Here is a 17,117-nt window from a genome sequence, read left to right on the forward strand (position 1 = left end):
GAATAACCGAGTTGGAAGGGACCTTGTAGGTCTTCTAGTCTAACCCCGTGTTCAAACAGGAGACCCTACACCATTCCAGAAAAGTGGCTGTTCAGTCTTTTCTTAAAGGCTTCTAGTGATGGAGCTTCTGAAGGCAAGCTGTTCCACTGGTTAATTGTTCTCACTGTCAAGAAATTTCTCCTTAGTTCTAAGTTGCTTCTCTCCTTAATTAGTTTCCATCCATTGTATCTTGTCTTGCCTTCTGGTGCTTTGGAAAATACGTTGACCCCCCTCTTCTTTGTGGTAGCCTCTGAAATATTGGAACACTGCTATCAGGTCATTCCTTGTCCCTCTTTTCACTGGACTAGACATATTCAATTCCTGCAAATGTTCTTCATGTTTAGTCTCCAGCCCACTAATCATCTTTGTTGCTATTTTCTGCACTCTTTCCCCAGTTTCAATGCCTTTTTTATAATATGGTGACCAAAACTGGAAACAGTATTCCACATATGGTCTTACTAAGGCGTCATAAAATGATGTTCATATTTCGTGAGATCTTGATTCTATCCTTCTGTTAATGCAACCTAGCATTGGCATTTTTGGCTGCTGCCGCACACTGCTGGCTCATATTTAAAAATAACAATAGCACTTAGACTTATATACCACTTCATAGTGCTTTACAGATCTCTCTAAGTGTTTTACCTAGTCTGCATATTTCCCACAACAATCTGAGTCCTCATTTTACCGATTTACCGAAGGATGGAAGGCTGAGTCAACCTTGAGCCAGCTAGACTCAAACTGCTGGCAATCGTCAGAGTTTGCTTGCAATACTGCATTTTCACCACTGTGCCACCACAGCTTTTTTAAGCGATTGTCCACTAGGACTACAAAATCCCTCTCAGTTATTGCTATTGAGCTAACTCACCTAATCTGTAACTGTACATTTGGTTTTTCTTGCCTGAGTGAAAACCTTACTTTTCTCTATATTGAATTTCCTTTTTTTAGATAGGGCCCAGTGCTCAAGATCCATCTGGATCTTTTGGGGTGTTGACTATTCCTGCTAGTTTAGTGTAATCTGTAAACTTGATGGTCCCCCTTCTATTTCCTCATCTAAATCGTTTATGAAGATATTAAAAGGTACTGGGCTTAAAACGGAACGTTAGAATACCCTACTGCTTCCTTCCTTCCATGTAGATATCTTCCCAGTATTGATGTCAGGCTGTAATTTTTCCTTTTTTGAAGATATGAATCACATCAGCTCTTTTCCAATCTTCTGGTAGTCCCCTGGTGCTCCAAGAACTTTGAAATATATGGTTCAATGGTTCCAAGATCACATCTGCCAGTTTCTTCAAAATTCTGGGATGTAATCCATCAGGTCCTGGTGACCCAGTAGGCTTGAGACCCAGGATGTGGCTTCTTTATTATTTATATCCAACCATGTATTATTCTCTTTACCTGTTTTAGGTCTTCTTCTATAATTCCTAATTTTGTTTAATAATATATAGTAGCTTTAACTAATAATTGTCTTATTCATTTACAGTTTTTACTGGTTTTACACCTTCCAGATGAATTTTGTGAGATGGGCAGCCACAAAAATTTGATTAATAATATAAACAAATATTATATAATTAGAAAATATAATTATATAATATAATCATCATCTGGAGCACCATTTAAACAAAATCAGCATTGACAACATTATTTCATTATTATTATTTCATCAAGGAATAACACAATGCAGAGAACAAACAAACTTATTTTCCTGTTGTTCTTTGGAAATTGGAATCTCATTGAGGATCCTATGCCTTTTCCAAATAACTTCATAATGTGCCTGGTGAGGTAATTTGCTAATCCATATTTGATACAGCCAAATAATTTAGCTATTGTAAAAATGTTTTTAATCTGTTATTCTGCCTAATGTGCCAATAACTATAGGGTTAAGTTTTTTCATGAAGTATCTTTTTCAATAGTTAGATTATTATTTTTTCATTATTATTACTTCTTCACAAAAAGGTTATAATGGTAATCAATGTATAGGTATGAATACTTCCATTGTAAAGAATGAGGAAATCTGACAGAAAAACATTTTATTTTCCAAGAGTTTATGGCTGAACTAAATAGAATTTCCAATACCTAATTTTGCATTTTCCTTATTTAGAATTTCCCAGTTCTAAAAAATCTACAGTCAAATATTCTGTTTCTGAAACTCAAAGACAAGTATTTGATAAAGGGATGTAAACAACAACAAATACAACAGTAATAATAACACTGTAATCTATGACCTCATAAAAAAGAACCTGCTGTAAGATTTCTTAGTGCAAGATGCTTAGATTAGCTTCATATACTTCCCTTGTGGTCCAATTTGTAGGGCTAAGTCTAAGACCTTAAACATATTGCCCGGTAAATAACAATATACCTTCTATTGTTTGGCTGATAAAAATGTGGTACTAGCACGTTCCCCTTATGCTTGTTTTACACACTTCTGATCCTTTTTGTGAAAAAGAGAGAATCAGTGATGTACGTAAGGTAATAGAATACAGTAAAAAACAGTAAAAAACACAACCACAGTCACAAAACCCCTAAGCTTCTAATTCTTATTAATTCTTTCCATTGAGGAGCAGACATTTTTCTCTTTTAGCTTCTTCTCTTTTGGGGATTTATAAATAAAAAGTTTGCAGACTATAAAACAACTTTCTTTTTATTGAAAAATTGAAATAAAGAACACTTTATAAGCAACAGTAAATATGCAAAAGGAAAGCATTTTTCATAAGTGATTCAAAGACAGATTAAATAGGCTAGAAAGATGAACAATCACACATAAAGGGAGAGTAAGAACAGCAAAGGAAAATGAATGAAAAATTTAGCTGAATTTCAAAATCAAACCAACTGGGTTCCTTAACTTAAGGCTCATAAATATAGAGAAATGATTAGTGCTTGGGATGAGATGGAGGGATTCTCTTTCAATGCATTTGTCAGTTTTTCCATTTCTCTTTTGTTTTAATGCTTAAATTTTATCAGTTTCCCTGTTTGAAGACACTGACGCCAATTAAACAGGAAAAATTTTTAGCCATATAATATAGAAAAGTGTGTTATCTTGCAATTAAGCAAAGTAATTCTCTATTTCCATCCCAGCACATTCAACCTTTTGGATTATATAAGATAGGGCTTTTTTTAAATAAATAAATAATATTTATTTTTTATTTTTTAATAAATAAAATAAAATAAATAAATAAAATAAAACTAGATAAAAGAAGCAAGAATTGTTCACAGGTGGACAAAGATTTGAAGTCTTATTTTTGTGCTAATGTATTTTTTATTAGCAGAATGATTCATTTTTGGGATCTTTACATTCCAGCACCAAAGCATATGTACTGGCTAGTTATAAAATGGGCAGAGGTCTCAATTTCTCTTCCAATGAAGACAGCCAAATGTTGTTGTTTTTTCAATCCTGAAATAATTTGCTACCTGAAGGAAAGCTACCTAACAGTTGGCTGACTCCTGTGTTTGAGCCTATAATAATCAATTTTGATGATTGCTAGAATGGCTCGGTATGTCAGCTGTTGTGTGAAAACCTACCTATGGCATTTCCCTATTAGATGGGTGAAACTAATTCCAGAGTGTGTTGACCTAGATTAAAAAGTAACAATTGTCCTTCCTGCAAGATACAGTATATCTTGCTGGCTACTGAATTGGATTTGGCTCATGCTGTGTTTTTGCAGCTTGTTGGATTCTGAATTTAAGATTAAGATCCAACAAATACCAATGTATGAAAATATCATATGAATCTCTTGTATTTAAATGGTAGCAGTAATGTTATTACTCCATTGTATATAAAATATTTATTACTTCCTTAGTGCTGTTGCAAGAGGAAGGAAAGTTGATGTTTTTGCCATTCCTCCTTTGCCTTAGCCAACTAAATGAGCCCATAAGATAAAATATTAAGTGACGGAGATCCCTAATTATTTCCTTTTCTTGAGGCACTTCTACTCAAGGGACTTGTACTTCATTTATTGTAAGAGTTCCTTCTGTCTTACTCTCCCTTTTGAGAAGCAAAAGCTGGACCCAAAGCTCTTTCACCAGATTGAGAGTTAAGAGAAAAGGCTGCCCTGAACAAATATTTCCAATTACAGTTGGTTGGGTCATTATAGCATTTTTGTTCTTCAAAATTGAACTTTAATTATTTCTTTTTAATATATAATTGTAACAGAGGGACTGCAAAGGTATTAAAATTTTAGGTAAGCTAGGAATGGTCAATTACTGAGGAAAAGAACATGATTTAGATTGAGAAGAAATGAGTGGGGGGTGTTGTCAAATAATTTACTATTTAACAATTTGACTCACCCAAGTCTCTGTCAGTTGCAAAGGAAAATATATAGGTACAATTTTGGTGAGATAGACCTCTTTTTCCATATTGCTACCAAATCCAACCCGCCCCACACCATCATTAAAGCAGCGTTTCATAGAAGAAACTCCCAACATGATGTGCTCCTAAGCTCAATGCAGCCAGAGGCTCTGTTGTATGTTAGTTGTGGATGTATTTCAGATTGTATGTCTGTTAGTGATTCAACCATATTATTCACTTTGTTTTAAAATATTATATTTCCTGTTTTCAAGAACTAATCTTATTTGGCCACTGGAACCATCAGAACATTTTATTTCATTAAATGAGAATGTACAATTACTTGTTATATGGAAAACTGAGATTCATCCAGATAAATTTTATTGTTTAAATTAGCTAACAATCAAGACAAGATGATACAAGTATTTCAAATAGACCCTGGTGCACTTGGGATGTTTTTCTGAAGTTAACACAAAGTTAAGCAGTCAAAAAAAAAAGATGTACTATTTACAGTGACAAATTTTAGAAGAAATGCTAATAATGGGAGACGTTAACTACCTCAACGTATGTTAGAAAACCATTTCAGGCAAAACTGCAAAGCTTCCAAAATTCTTTTATGGTCTTTCTGACTGCTTCATTGTCGAGAAAGTTGAAGAAGAAACAAGAGAACTGATGATCCTAATGAACAGGGAAGAATGTTGAAGTAGGGAATAGCTACTGAAGTTGCAAAACAAGGAGAACCTTGGAAAGAATGTTAATATTATCTTGGAGTTCAAGTGCTCCAGAAAAAGATTGGTGCATAATCATAAATGTACACTACACAATTAATTTCAACAAGCTGAGAGAAATGCTAACCAAGTCTGATTGCATTGACAGAAATCCTTAGTTCAAGGGAAGTACAGGAGGACTGGAACTGGAAATACAATAACACATCATTCCATTGAGAGGAAAAATGGGCAGCTTAGAAAACTATTGTGGGTGCATTGGGTAATTTTGACTAAGCTAAATGTTGAAGATAAAATATAGAAAAAAACAGAAAGTGCGTTGTAATTTCCAAGAAGTATCAGCAAGTAGTTAATATTTGCAAAAAGAAATCAAGTCTAAATTGCAAAAGTTAACTTCTGCTAGCAAGGGAAGCTGAAAACAGTAAAAAGAGCTTTTTTGACTATTCTACTGTTTTCTCCGGGCAATGGACCATTTCAATCTGAAAAAAAAAGAGGCTGACTCAGTGTAATTCTGTTGTATTAAAAGAGAAATATGGAGGACAGGCACATCGTTAGAGAACTGGAAGATGATAAATGCTGATATTTTCAGAAAAGGAAAAAGGAGGACCTGAGGAATTACAGATTAGTCATCTTGATACTGAAACTGGAAAAATTCTGGAATAGATTATTAAGCATTTTGTGAGCATTTAGGAAAGAATGAAATGCTTGGAAACAGTTGGAGGCACTGATATGTTGAGCTTGCAGAAGAGAAAACTGCAGGAAGACATGATATTTAAAGTGTTGTCATTTTGTTGGGAAGAGAGTCAGAAATAATAGATTTACTAGTAAATGGCAAGATTGGTCAGCAGGAAGAATTTTCTAATGTTTAACAATGAAAGTGAATGATTTGTTAGATGATGGGCTTTCTTTACTGGAGGTCTTTGAAAAGAAGCTGCATAACCATCAGTTTAGTGGTGGATTCCTGAATTGGAGGTTTGGACTTCCAAGATCTCTTCCAAATCTTATGTTCTCTGATTCCATAAAGACGTGCTTCATGAGCACTAAGTAAAAAATTATGTGATACTGAATGTAAAAATAAACATAAGCTTAAGAAATTTTAGGACAAGATAAAACAGGAATTACTTTCTATTTGCCAGCATCTCACTAAAATATTGTGTAAAGGCCATAGAGTAATAGATAAACATGTGGCATGATTTGGTGGATATTTTGCCCCAATTCTTTTCTTGGAAAAAAGTTGACAGAACAACCATTTGGTATGTATTGCGACCTCTGAATTCTATCTGAATGTTATTTTAGAAAGTATCCTTGCCTTTCTGTGAGGTCAGCTAACTCCCAATTATATTTTTGAGTGATGAATTTATGTAAAATCAACTCACATATATCTATTGTTCTAGATCTTAGTTGATAACATTTATTGTCTTGTGATTTAAGTGAAGACTGAGGAGAGTGTGTCTCGTGCGATCTAGATCCCTATTTCCTTTTGTTGTACCAGATGGTATTCATACTGCTTATTAATTTGCTACTCCCAGTATTTTGCCATCAAAGAGCTTTGAGTCCACTTGTCCTGGTGTAATGCGAATGGGATGACACCATGCAAGTGAAAAGGCAACAAAACCTGAGTGCACTAACAGGCAGCGGCTGGTGCTGCAGTAAAAGGCTGAGGTTGGCAGTGGAGGCTGCAAGTGGGTCGGCTCTTACCTGACCACCTGCAAAAATGACAGGGGTGGAGGCAGGCTTTGGGCGATAGGGGATGGTGGCACCTTTCGGTGGGGACTAGGAAAAGGGACAAGGAGAGGGAGAGAGAACATTAGACCACATTTCCTAAAACAATAGCAAAAAGAGTGTTAGAGGGCAACCAAACATGTACAAATCAAACCATACTGAATATGAACTGATAAAGTTAACTTTGCAAGGTTTTGTTACCAGACCAGAAACTAGAATCAGTTAGTGGACCATTGATTGTGGCCAGATGTTCACTTGCCTTGGGACTGCTGGGCGCAAGTTAAAGGCTCTCCTTTCCATCGATGATCTGCTTAAGACAGCAGCAGAGGGATTGTGAGATTGCAAGATTTCCAGCCCTCTGAAGACCACTTCCAAGACCTTTCTCTGAGCCTTTAGACCAAATTATGTCTTCTATTTTTTCTGCTGCCACGAAGCTGCCCCTTTTTATTTTAGTATTTTTGGACAATCACAAGATACATTTTAAAAAACTATTGCAAATAGTTTAGTAATATTGCTCACTCACCCACTTCATTTTTTCCAAAGAGCCACAAATCTGGTATGAACTGTTTAACCAAAAGGCGAGAATGTGGCTTCCTGAGACTTTCAAAAATTATTACCCAATTCTAATTTTTAAATAAGGGAGAAGAAGAAAATTACTAAATGTGTGACTAGAAAATAACTAAAGTAAGTGTATTTAATGACATTTAACTAGAAATAAAATCAAATTAAGTTTTAATGCCGGCTTTATTTGCTACTTTTGGGGCACTGCTGTCCTTAGCTACTACTCAAAAGACAAATATGGCTCAAGAAAGAATTGCACATCTCTGTGCTAAAGTTACTTATTTTTGGATTAACATTTGCTTCTCCACATGGCAGTTCAATCTAACTGTGTGAACCTTATTTTTATTCTCATGTACTGCATATTAATCTAAAGAATTTTTACTTTATTTCAAAACTTGCATATACAGTTGTTACAGTTTGATTTTTCAATTCTCCCCTAATATTTAGAATGAATGTGATTTCTGATGCTGCATAAATGAAGCACCGCAAGTCACAATATTTGGATATTTTAAGAAGACATGTCTAGGGCTGTAGCAGGAACAGAAAATAATACCAAGTGTAGCAACCATTAATTTCACCAGTGAAGTTCAAGATAGTGAAATTCATGAAAGAAAATGTAAAACAGAATTCTGGAAATAATGAACCCTGGCCTGGAGCCAATGGAGCATAATGAAGTTATACATAGAAAGGTTATTTAATTACATGAAAAAATTAACATGCTGGAGATGAGTCTAGGTACTGTCTTAGCTGAAACATTCATGAAATATTACCTTGAAAATCTGCAATAAAAAAGATAAAGCACATGCTTTTTTGGATACATTTGGAAAGCTCCTTTTTTTATTTCAGTGAAATTTAAGCACCCTGCTATTATTGTAGCTATGATTGCTTATTAACTTCAGCTACTAGGAATCTGCTCTTGCCCTGATTTCTTCAACATTTTTTCATAAACATAAATCCACCTTCAACCCCCACCTAATCCAATATTATCAATGCCCATTCTTGTTTCTAGATTTTCATTCGCTAGCATATACATTCTGATGGTAATTCCATAGCACATCATCTAATGGTGTTAATGTTTTGTTTTATTTTAGATAAAAGTGCTATAAAATCAAGAGAGCTTTCACCTGAAAGCAGGGGATGAAGACAAGCTAGGTATTTATCTTATGCTAGAAATATCCTTGACAACTGAAAAATACAAATAATACCAGGAAATTAATGAATTAGAAAAATAGAAGCGATATTATTGGTGTATTCCTCTTTTCATTCCTGTTTCGTTGGATTTCTGAAGAATATAATTGTTTTATATTAAATCTGCAAAAATGTATCTCACTGCATCTTTTATAACTAAAGTATATTTAATGACAATATAAACCAAATGGGCTAGTACAGGGGTCGGCAACCTTAACACTCAAAAGAGCCACTTGGACCCGTTTTCTACAGGAAAAAAACAACACACCAGGAGCCACAAAACCTGGGTGGGCGTGGCCAGCTTGATGTCACTCACTCCCACCCAGTCACATGACCACCTAGCCACATCTACCCAGCCACAAAACTAGCCGCTAGTAGGTACTTCAAGCCTGCACACTCTGTCTCTTTGAATGACTATTTTACCCTAAATCTTCATAGAATTACTTTCTCATGTAGCCACCCAGAGCTGTTTTGAAGCCCAGATTGATTGAATGCTTGAGTAGGCAAGGACTGATAACAATCCATTTTCAGTTATTTACTTATGTTCCTTTATACGTTACCCCTATTGTTACAGTCTGTACCTCCAGCATCACCACACAGATCTGTTTGACACACTGGATAATTGCATCGGGGGTCCCTGAGATGGTCACTGCCCTTTCTGTAGAGTTGGGCAGCATATCCCCTGCCACCTGAACCTGAGCACCTGTGGACTGAAGAAAGGAAACAGCTTATTTTTTTCTGCACAGGCACTTAAATATCATGATATAATCACTCTTTTCTCTCTTTTCATATATATAAATGTGTGTGTATGTATATTTGCAAAGCCATAAGAACCAACATTCTCTGGAAAATGAAAAAAAAGCCCTAAAATAAACTGTAAATAAATAATGGATGAACAGCAATGTCATGAATAGGTCAGAATAGAACAGTAGGTCAGTGCATGAGTAAAATAAAAAATAAAACTCAATGAAAAATTTGGCACTAAAAGATATGAATGTAAGGCATTAAGTGAGCCTCTCTCAGGATGGCATTCAACAAGCCCACCATCCCTTTTTGCTTCAATGACCTAGGCATGGAGGCAGCTCAATGAAAGCCTTGGGTAGGATACTTTCCTAGTTCAGGACCCTAGTCCAATGCCCTTTGGATGGCTTTAGAGATATAAACCATCCAGGCCTTTGAATTCAACCTATAAATGGACTGACACCCAGGGCAGATTTTAATGGATTAGTAATAATGTGATCAAATTAGCCACTTTCAGATTACTGTCAACTGCTCAGTTTGGATCAATTTTATTTTCTAGACAATTTTTAACATAAAATCCAAACAGAAGCTTATAAATCATAGAATACCCATTGCAATATATTTTTGTCCAGGTTTTAATTGTATATTATCTGAAGTAATTACAAATCACTCTGCTAATGTGGGCTAGCCATACCATTAGGTAGAGTGAGGCAACTGCCTCATGCAGCCATTGTAGACAATTAGCCATCACTGCTTCTGCCCTCTGGAATAGCATTCCCCTCCCCCTCTTGTGGTCATGGAAGGCCCTTAAGATTGGCTGTGTTCTCAAGTCTGGGATTAATGTGTTTGTGGGGTTCCTGTTATGTTTTCTTATTATTATTATGGCTATTTTTAACCCAGACCTTCCATTTTGTTTTACATTTTTCATTGTTTTAACTATCAGTTTAAATTCACCCAAATTTTACTAAAATGGATGGCCATAACAAATTTAGATAAATAAATAAAAATAAATTACTAGTATTGTATTTTTGCTGGTTCCACAGTGATGTTATATAAAACAGAATGGAGCAGCTGGAGGGCAGTTATTCCCAGAAAATGTCCAGCTAATTTATTTACTTCTTTTAACATATAAGTAATACATTTATATTTGGACTGTTGTCATGAATATTAACACCATTTCAACATAGCTGAGATGAACTTAAAGAGATTGTGGCCACATGAAATTTTCTATAAGTGAAAATTCTTGCCCTCGGAAGACATGAAAGTTCTTAATATGATTCCTGCTTCGCTTTATTACAATTGACTTCATGAAGTTTTATGAATTAGAGAGGTTTGAAGACTGACCTTTCTTTTATTTCTCATAGAAAATAACTTTCTCTGCACATAGTGAAATCAGAGACTTACCTCCCTGATTTCTTTAATCTTGGAGCCTCCTTTGCCTATTAATGATCCACACTGGCTTGCTGGTACAACCAACCTTAATGTAACTGGTGGCTTACTTGTAGCTGTGCTGTTACTCATTGAGTTGATTATATCCTATAGGAAGGGAGGGAGGGAGGGAGGAAATTTGAATGTGGTACTTTATTAGAATGAGCCAAGCATTTTTACCACACTGTGGAACTGTGAATGAACAAATGGGAAAACAGCAGGCAAACATGTTGTAAGGTTAAAAAAACCTCACAAATTCAATCAAACTTCTTGAACTCGCCAGAAGTTTGGTTTTATTTTATTTTTTTATTTTTTTATTTGTCACAACAATATATATAAGCATAAGCATGAAAATAACGATATAATATATAAGCATATATATGAGCATAAGTATGTGATAACTATATTAATTGGATATAATGAAAGGAAACAATAGGACAGGAATGGTAGGCACGTTTGTGCTCTTATCCACGCCCCTTATAGACCTCTTAGGAATGGGGTGAGGTCAAGAGTAGACAGTTTTTGGTTAAAGCTTTGGGGATTTTGAGAAGAGACCACAGAGTCAGGTAGTGTGTTCCAAGCACTAATAACTTTGTTACAGAAGTCATATTTTCTGCAATCAAGATTGAAACGGTTGTTTGTTTTTTTGTTTTTGTTTTTTTGGTTTTTTTTTGGTTTTTTTTTTTTTTTGGGAGGGAGGGGGAAAAAAGGGGGAAAAATGTTTTTGTTTCTTTAAAACTCTTTGAATAAAAAAAAAAAAAAAGACTTGTGGACTTCAACTCCCAGAATTCTCCAGCCAGCTATGAGCGGCTGGAGAATTCTGGATGTTGAAGTCCATAAGTCTTAAAGCTGCCAAGTTTGGGGACCCCTGACATAAGACCTATTGCCTACAACTCAGTTAATCCAGGCTACAAATGAGTCAAAACTTACCAAAAACTCTGACAGGATTCAGTCACACTAACCGGATCCAGATTTATTTTTTAAAAAAATTCAAAGTCTCCACCCACTTCCTCCAAAAGGAGCCTAGAAGTAGTTCATGAGTTCTTGCACAAGCTGGCAAAATTGCATTATATCATAAACTCCTTTTCTATTAGGCAGGCAGAAAAGAGTCGATGCATTTCAGCCATTTTAGCCAGCATTTCAGAGATGTATTCAGGGCTTCCAGACCCTGGTAGTGAGTTCTGCAATGGGGATTGTTATTTCTCTCCAGCTCTTTGGACGATTAAGCGGCCAAGGGTTAAAGGATTGGGTTTAGGTGTTCATAAATGGGATGGAATTATTTGACTCTGTGCATACTTGGGTCTGAAATGTAAGACCCTGCAGGTTAATTATTTATTAACTGACTTTTAAAATGTTCCTATAAGCTTTTTTTCTCTCCTTGAGAACCCAGCTCAATAAATTATTTCAGTTTTTCTCTTGCTAAACATGAAAAAAAAAAAAGATTGAAACGGTTAACATTGAGTTTAAATCTATTGTTTGCTCTTGTATTGTTATGATTGAAGCTGAAGTCTTCAATAGGAAGGACATTGCAATAGATGATTCTATGAGTTAAACATAGGTCCTGTCGAAGGCAGTGGAGTTCTAAGTTTTCTAAATTCAAGATTTCAAGTCTGGTGGCATAAAGTTGTATTCAGAGGAGTGGAGAACTCTTCTTATAAAATATTTCTGGACATGTTCAATTGTATTGATGTCTGAAATGTGTTATGGGTTCCAGACAGGCGAGCTGTATTCAAGAATTGGTCTAGCAAATGTTTTATAAGCTCTGGTTAGTAGTGTAGTGTTTCTGGAGAAGAAGCTACGTAAGATTAGGTTTACAACTCTTAGAGCCTTTTTTGCTATGTAGTTGCAGTGGGCTTTGGCACTTAGATCATTGGATATGAAAACTTCAAGGTCTTTAACAGGGTGGGGGTAATCTGTAAGATAATGTCCATCGAGTTTGTATTTAGTGTTTAGATTCTTTTTTCCAACGTGTAAGACAGAGCATTTGCTTCTTGCGATTTGGAGTTGCCAAGTTTTTGACCATTCTACCCGATTCATACCCTATAACATGTTTGCCAGCAGACAACGGTGAGACACACGATGGAGCTGCAAGGCAGGTAAGATGCGTGTCTTGCATATCCCCGGCCCACCCCTCCTCACCTGCCACTCCCAAATTGCATCCAATTTGGGCAGGGGCAGGAAGCCCTGCCATGCCCGGCAAGAGGGGGAGAAGAATGGCAAGAGGAGCCCCATCATGCTCCATGCCTCTCGCTTCTCCCCTGCCTTACTTGCCACCCCCTTCAACAAAGAGACGGCAGGGAAGGGCAGCAGCCAGGCTGCTGTTACAGTACCATTGGATTGCGTGGAGCTGTCTTATCTGCCTTATTGCTCCATTGCGTGTTTTGCTGTTGTCTGCAGGCAAACACATTGTAGGGTAAAGAAAACAAGAGGCGCGAGCCCCATTCGCTCCACACGTCTTGCTTCTTCCCTGCCCCACATGCCACCTCCCTCAATAAAGAGCCGGGTGCTGTGGAAAAGGGAGCCGGGCGGGCGCAGGCTTTGGGCATCTGGAGCTGCTGTGGGCTGCCCGGTGGAGAGGCGGGAGTGGGATGGGAGTTTGGAGGAGAGGGGGATGGATGGATGGGAGGTGGGTGAGTGCCAAGAATGATGGGGAGATTCCCATCTTTGGATGCCCCAGCGCACAGCTGACGAGCGGCAGCAGCAGCCATGAGGTGGCCACGCTCTCTGCTTCCTGCACCCCCAAAATAATAAGACCCCCCGATAATAAGACCAAGCCCTTATTTTGGGATTCAAAAAAATATAAGACAGGGTATTATTTTTGGGGAAACATGGTAGGTACCACTTTGGTGGGAAAGTAACAGCGTTCCGTGTGCTCCGGCCTATAATCATGCTGACTACATGACCACAGAAATGTCTTTGGACAACACTAGCTCTCTCAGCTAAGAAATGGAAATTATTTTCCATTGCTAATCTCCTGAAAAAATGGCTGCGTAGTGAACAAATGTTTTTCAGTCTGATATACCCTGATATACCCATATTACAAAAATTCTCTGGTAGGGGTATTTATTAGAATCCATGCTTGATTCTAGACAGATCCCAAACTAAACCATAATGAAGTGATAGGCCTGGTGCATATGTACCAATTGTCATTATTTCTAGAATACCTTTTTAAAAAGCATTTTGAGGAGTTTTTACCAAGAAAGGTCAGTAGAAAACAAATATTTCCTTTGATGTTTATTACCTCTTCAAATTTATAAGCAATCATTGCAAATGCTTTGAAGATGGCATCAGTAGGGCCTGTAATGGTCACAATCCTTTCTGGACAGTTTCCTTCTGAGATATTGATTCGTGCTCCACTCTACAATTGAGAAACCACATCTTGTCATACATACGAGGAATGTTGAAAATATAGTATACTAAGACTTCAGTAAGATATTTGATAAAGTAGACCATAGATGCTTTGGAAAAAATGTGGGCTAGATGTTCCCATTATCAAATGGATTCATAGTTAAATGAATAATCATAGCCAAAGGTAGTCTTTAATGTGTCTATGTCCCGATGGAGGGTGGTATGCAGTAGGACACCTCAGGTTCTGTACTGGGCCTGTACTATTCAACACCTGATAAATGACTTAGATGAAGGAATAGAAGGGATGCTCATAAAATTTGCAGATTATACAAAGTTGGAAGATAGCTAATACCTCTGAAGACAGACTCAAAATTCAAAAGGATCTTGATAAACAGGAACATTCTGCCATATCCATTAAAATGTTGTTTGATGTTGAGAAATGTAAGGTTCTGCATTTAGACTAAGATACATGCACAATGAAGGTGATACTTGGTCTAACAGTAAATATTTGCCAGAAAGATCTAAGGGTCTTTGTAGACCACAGAGAAAGGGTGAGCCAGCAATGTGCTGCAGACACCAAAAATGCCAATGCAGTTTTGAGCTGCATTATAAAGTCTATGATGTAAAGGTGGTAGAAAGTGATAGTATTGCTCTATGCTGCACTGCATCCCACCTGTAATACTCTGTCCAATTCTGGTGGCCACAATACAAAAAGTATGTTGAGGAACTGGAAAGAGTTCAGAGACGATGGTGAGGGGCTTGGATGCTAACTCCCATGAAGAATGATTAAAGTGATCCTATAAAGAGTGGTCCATATTTAGCTTAAAGAAGAGAAAACTAAAGGGAAACGTGATAGCAGGGGAAACATGGTAGCAGTATTCTGATACATAAAAGGGTGTCACAGGGAAGAGGGAATAGATTTATTTTCCCTGGGACCTGAGAATAATGTAAGACTCAGTAGGTGGAAATGTTACAATGTGAGATCCAAAGCTAAACTAAGAAAATTTCCTGACTATGAATCCAGTAAGAAATGGAACAGCCTATCACCTGAAGTTGTAGATGCTCTATCACTTGAGGTTTTTAACAAAAAAACTGGGCAGCCATTTGTCCAAAATGGAATGAGGAATCATAGAATCATAGGGCTAGAAGGGGCCTTGAAGGTCTTCTAATCCAACTCCCAAGGTAGGACAAATGGTTGTCCAATCTTTTCTTGAAAACCTCCAGCGATGGAGCCCCACAACTCCAGGAAGCAAGCTGTTCCTTTGATTGATCATTTTCACTGTCAAGAAGTTCCTCCTTATTTCGAGGTTGAATCATCCTCTGACAAGCTTCCACCCATTACTTCTTGTCCTGTCCTAGCAGCTGGGGAGAATTAATGCCTTCTTCCTTGTGATAGCCCTTCAAGTATTGGGAGACTGCTATCATGTCTCTCCTGAGCCTTGTCTTCATTACGTTAAACTAGTGGTGGCGAACCTTTTACTCACAGAGTGCCAAACAGGTACGTTCTTCGCGAGCTTCACATGCACATGTGCCATCTGTGCTAACACGCGGCTCCTCCCCCATGTGCTGTGTGCACGACCGCACCATCTGTGCAGGTGCACAGCTTTTGTGCACGCACCCCACCATGTGCTGCGCATGCAATTGCTCCATCTGCACATGTGCATGGTTTTCATGTGTGCAATGCATGCATGTGAACACTGTCTGTGCATATTTGCACTGCACACCAGTACTCTTGCACGCATGCACAAATGCACGTGCATGTGCAGGAGAGCTCAGAAGACCAGCTGGGTCCCCTGAATTGCACCCATGCACACCAGAGGCCCAAACACCAGCTGGGGTGCACGTGCATGTGCAGCTGCAAGTGAGTTGGGTGACAGCTTGCATGCCCTGAAAAAGGGCTCTGTGTGCCACTTCTGGCACGCGTGCCATAGGTTCGCCATCATGCGGCTAAACATTCCTAGTTCCTTTAGTTGTTTGTTGTATAATTTACCCTCCAGACCTCTTATCATCTTTGTTGCTCTTCTCTGCACTCTTTCTAGAGGTTCAGCATCTTTTTTGTATTGTGGTGACCAGAACTGGATGGTGTATTCAAACTGTGACCTTACCTGTGCAGTATAGAGTGGTACTATCACTTCTCATGATCTTGACATTATCCCTCTGTTGATGTAGCCTAGAAATGTGTTGGCTTTTTGGCAGCTGCAGCACACTGCTGGCTCATACTTAAGTGGTGAACAACAAGGGCACTTTGATTCCTCTCACAGTTGAGCCAAATATATCCTATTCTATACCTGTACATCTGGTTTTTAGATGTTAAGATATTCCATACCTATGCATTTGTTTTTAAAATACCTATACTGGGTAGGTGATTGGACTAGAAGACCTTTTATATACAGCAGAATGTATAGATTTCATATTTTGTATTGGTTATGGATTATCAATTATTTTTATATAGAAATTTTTAGAATGGCATTTAGAACAAACCAGACATTTAAAATATATGATAACTATCATCTAACATAAACCACGCAGGTTCTAACTCAAGTTGAAGCCAAACAACAATGTATAATTAGCCTTAGATTACAACTTCTTTTGACCTATGAAAAGAATTCTGTTCAGGCATTTAGAAATTCAGAATAGTTTGGGCAGGCTTGACCAGCTTCTTAATATCTATGTAGGAAAAATTACAGAGCAGGATCCAGGTTTTCTCTAGTAGTTTAAAATGGTTATCTGTACTTTTATCATAGGGAAGCTAATTTTCTTTCAATGCTAAAGAATGTGACTGCGTGAAGAAAAAAAATCCACTGGTCAACAAATTTCAAGCCCTCTCCTCTCTATTTTTATGTAATGTGAATTGCTGCTTCTAGAACCTGTTACATTTATTCCCATATTTTATACAATGGTAATGATGCTCACCTCCTCGCGCATCTTTTTTACTGTCTCTCCTTTCTGCAACAACAACAAAAAACAGTTGTAAGAACTAATAAGTCATTACTCTTCATGTGATAGTTATCTTTTGCCTGGTATCTATGTAATACTAATAAGCACTGCCCAATCAATAAAGTTATATTATGGAAGCAAGGTAGAGA

At 37.3% G+C, this 17,117-nt stretch overlaps 1 protein-coding gene across 6 annotated transcripts in view; it reads right to left on the reverse strand.

Moving 5' to 3' along the window:
* PCBP3 (poly(rC) binding protein 3) overlaps positions 1–17,117 on the reverse strand; it is a 71,905-nt gene that overhangs the window by 30,261 nt on the left and 24,527 nt on the right. For all 6 annotated transcript variants that reach the window (XM_058184848.1, XM_058184896.1, XM_058184875.1 and 3 more), the window contains 5 exons: positions 16,945–16,977; positions 13,925–14,041; positions 10,660–10,791; positions 9,096–9,224; positions 6,742–6,816 (listed from right to left, as the gene is read on the reverse strand). In XM_058184848.1, coding sequence (XP_058040831.1) covers positions 6,742–6,816; positions 9,096–9,224; positions 10,660–10,791; positions 13,925–14,041; positions 16,945–16,977 — 486 coding nt within the window. The remainder of the gene's footprint in view (positions 1–6,741; positions 6,817–9,095; positions 9,225–10,659; positions 10,792–13,924; positions 14,042–16,944; positions 16,978–17,117) is intronic.

The sequence above is a fragment of the Ahaetulla prasina genome, chromosome 1 (assembly GCF_028640845.1).
Source record: "Ahaetulla prasina isolate Xishuangbanna chromosome 1, ASM2864084v1, whole genome shotgun sequence".
NCBI classification, from domain to species: Eukaryota; Metazoa; Chordata; class Lepidosauria; order Squamata; family Colubridae; genus Ahaetulla; species Ahaetulla prasina.